Source organism: Xyrauchen texanus, chromosome 9 (genome assembly GCF_025860055.1).
Source record: "Xyrauchen texanus isolate HMW12.3.18 chromosome 9, RBS_HiC_50CHRs, whole genome shotgun sequence".
Lineage (NCBI taxonomy): Eukaryota > Metazoa > Chordata > Actinopteri > Cypriniformes > Catostomidae > Xyrauchen > Xyrauchen texanus.
In genome coordinates, this window is record NC_068284.1 from 225,561 (window position 1) to 228,618 (window position 3,058).

Sequence of the window (3,058 nt, forward strand, 5' to 3'; positions counted from 1 at the left end):
CACAGATGAGAAGGCTACTATGCTGTATGATACTGTCAGGACCATTTGTGCAGCACATCAGATCCCAGAGCCATATGCTGCTACTAGACAAAGGCAGAAGCAGAAAAACGCGAGTTTTATGTAGCCGACTCGGTAACACTTTATAATAACTGCACGCTATTAATCATTAGTTAAGCATTAGTAAACAGTTAATTCTTCATTTATAAAGCATTATTAAACATTTATAAGCAGTTTATAAATACAGCTATAAATGCTTTATTCTTGATTTATAAGAGTATCTATAATGCATTTAATAATTGAATTTTCATACTTTATTAATGATAAATTTATTATTTATAAATGAAGTATTTCATCATTTACAAACCAGTTATTTAGGTGTTGTCAGTGGTTCATAAGATCACTTATAAAGTGCAAGTAAATGATTAATAAACTATTTAAATGTACATTCATTCATCTTATTTTTCAGACATATAGTGATGGTTACTTTGTGTGGTAATAAATGATTTATTAACATGTATTTATGCTGTAATGCATGGTTAATTCAGGTAGTTATAAAGCATTTAGTAGTGGTCAGTTAACTATTTTTGTGAGCTAATCTAAAGTGAGGACTATTCATGCCTTATAAAGCATTTATAAAGGAGATTTAAAGGCTAAGTTATCTTCTAAATGGAAAAAAAGGAAACAAACACAATAAGGAAACAAGCACAATAGTGATTCAGAACATAGAAATATTTATTTCATGATGCAAAAAATAAAACTGTACAACTGTACACTTGACATGAAATGAAAAATAAACTTCTGCAATATAATGAATAAAAAGCAAAAAAAGAACGAACAACAACAAAATAAGTAAATATAAATAAAAAATTAGCAACAAAATGAATATACATCAACAAAATAAGCAACAAAACTAACAAAAATAAACATAACAAATTTAAGAAAATAATCAAAATATTTTTGTGTAGTAAGTAGGTTTTCTTGTTTCGGTTTCATGGCTGAGTGAAAATTCATTTCAAACAGTGAGTCACAAAATAGTGGTTACAGTGACTGAATATGACTACTTGTACTTTCTAGAAATGTCATGAATCAGTCTGCCAAATGCACCATCATAGTGTTTCTTTGCCAGCCATTCATTCCATTCAATCACTGCAAGGTGGTCCGTAAGCAAACTCTCAGTCCGATTTCCCCTAAGCCTCCAGATCTGCTCCTTGTAGGATCTCCAGGCCCTCTCAATATGCTGGGTATGGGCACCAGTGTGGGGATCTACATACCACCTGCTGTGGTTGACAGTGTGATGGTTGTACCCTAGTGCAGGGAGTATGCGATAGGCACGCCACTCATCACTTATAATTGATGACCCAGGCTTCACATGATGCGCAATCAAGGGGACTAGATGACTTCGAGATCTTCTCTCCAGAAGACGTAGAATAGGTTTTCCAGATCTATGGTGCTGATGATGCCTCACACCTAACATCCCGAAGACCCACTTCTTTCTTTTCCACCCACCAGCCATTCTTCCTCTACCATACTAATGGAGAAAAAACACAACAAACACAGACATAAACTGGTACATTATAATAAAAATAACTTTGGTAACTATATTTAACATTTATTTAAAGTTGATATTGTTACAACATACTTTTCTTTTGTGCCGAAAATGGCTTTCGTCGATCACAACAAACTCCCTTCTTCCACCAATCTGCTGGCCTGTACGCCTTCTCATCCTTTCCACTGCTGTGACACAGACATCCCTTATTTTCTTTGCCATTTTACTAAGAGTTGCTGAACTGCCTGCAATACTGTCATCCATCATGTCTATCTGCCGTAACCAGAGACCCTGAGAAAACCTTTAAAGGCAAATAGAACAAGTAGCCCAATGTTTATGAACGTCTTAATGTAATATAATTATCTGCATTATTTAAAAAATTGAACATTTTATGGAAATTACAAAGAGAACAGCAACAAAGTGAGTTTATGATGAATATATATATATATATTTATAATAGCCAAAAACTGTTATTACTTGCTTACCTGTACATAAATTGCATCCACTTACTGAAGGAGACCTTTGATCCACTGAAAATAGATTTGTACCTGACAGAAATTTGTTTTGCCCTTCCTTGATGTGCTGCTTGTCGACAAATCCTATTGTAAAAAATATATAAAATACTGTTTTTAGAAAGGGTATTAATACAATATCTTTATTATGCATTTTAGTTGCAAATGGTTTTACATTAACTCAATTATATATATATATATATATATATATATATATATATATATATATATATATATATATATATATATATATTTGTTTTTGGTTTTTTCATTTTTTTTCTTACCAAGCATATTGATCTCCGATGTGTGTCCTTTTCTTCATTTTCATCTCGTGATTACATTTTCTGCATTTCATTTTCGTTTTTAGCAGTTTCCTTTTCTGAAGCAACTTAATCAGTTTTAGGGTGTTCATTATAGAGCTGGGCTCATTAATAAGCTTCTTTAGCCTGGTTAATCTGCTCATTTTTTACATTAAACAATTGCTTTAATGGCGATTTAATGGTGACAGCTAGTTTATGATCTGAAGGGCGGGATAAATCTCGCTTTCATACGTAAAAATTTGGGACAAACTAAGGAAAACTTGCGCTTTCATACGTCATCAACAGGGGACAAAAGAGTAGTGCACCAGCGTGGGCAGTCACTTATTTCCAGGGGTTTCAGTACAGCGTAAAAATGTGACGTGGTAGTGTAGGCGTTCTCCTAATTCAAAATTTGCATCAACAAAAACATTTACCGATTTCCCTATTTTGTCTTAGATTCTCCATGGCTGTTCCATCAGTTTGCTGTCGCTGTTATGAAAAGCCCGCGGAAAGAAGGCACTATAATGCGCATTTGTTTTATGTCATGGCCACGCCCCTTGTGCGTCGCTGTTCTGAAACCCCTGTACTTTAGAGAATGCCCACCAGCGTGTGTTATTTATGACATGGAGAACTCCGACAAAAGTCGAAAAGGCGTGCGGACCCGGTCCAAAAGGAATGCTAGCGTGGAGATGGATGCACTG

General features: G+C 34.4%; 1 protein-coding gene across 1 annotated transcript; it reads right to left on the reverse strand.

Annotated features, from left to right (window-relative positions):
- Nucleotides 1-918: 918 nt before the first annotated feature.
- LOC127649415 (uncharacterized) lies at nt 919-2,492 on the reverse strand. Its single transcript, XM_052134489.1, has 4 exons — nt 2,343-2,492; nt 2,032-2,145; nt 1,640-1,734; nt 919-1,528 (listed from the first exon to the last, which is right to left on the reverse strand). Exons 1-4 carry the CDS (start codon nt 2,347-2,349, stop codon nt 1,058-1,060), a joined length of 687 nt encoding a protein of 228 aa, XP_051990449.1. The 5' UTR covers nt 2,350-2,492; the 3' UTR covers nt 919-1,057.
- Between the last annotated feature and the right edge of the window lie 566 nt (nt 2,493-3,058).

What these genes read in the sequence shown, in the direction of transcription:
- LOC127649415 (XM_052134489.1), bottom strand. An exon ending in TGGATGCAATTTATGTACAG is followed by an intron (nt 1,735 to 2,031) that starts GTAAGCAAGTAA and finishes TCTGTGTCACAG; the next exon opens with CAGTGGAAAGGATGAGAAGG. An exon ending in ATTTTCGGCACAAAAGAAAA is followed by an intron (nt 1,529 to 1,639) that starts GTATGTTGTAAC and finishes TTTCTCCATTAG; the next exon opens with TATGGTAGAGGAAGAATGGC.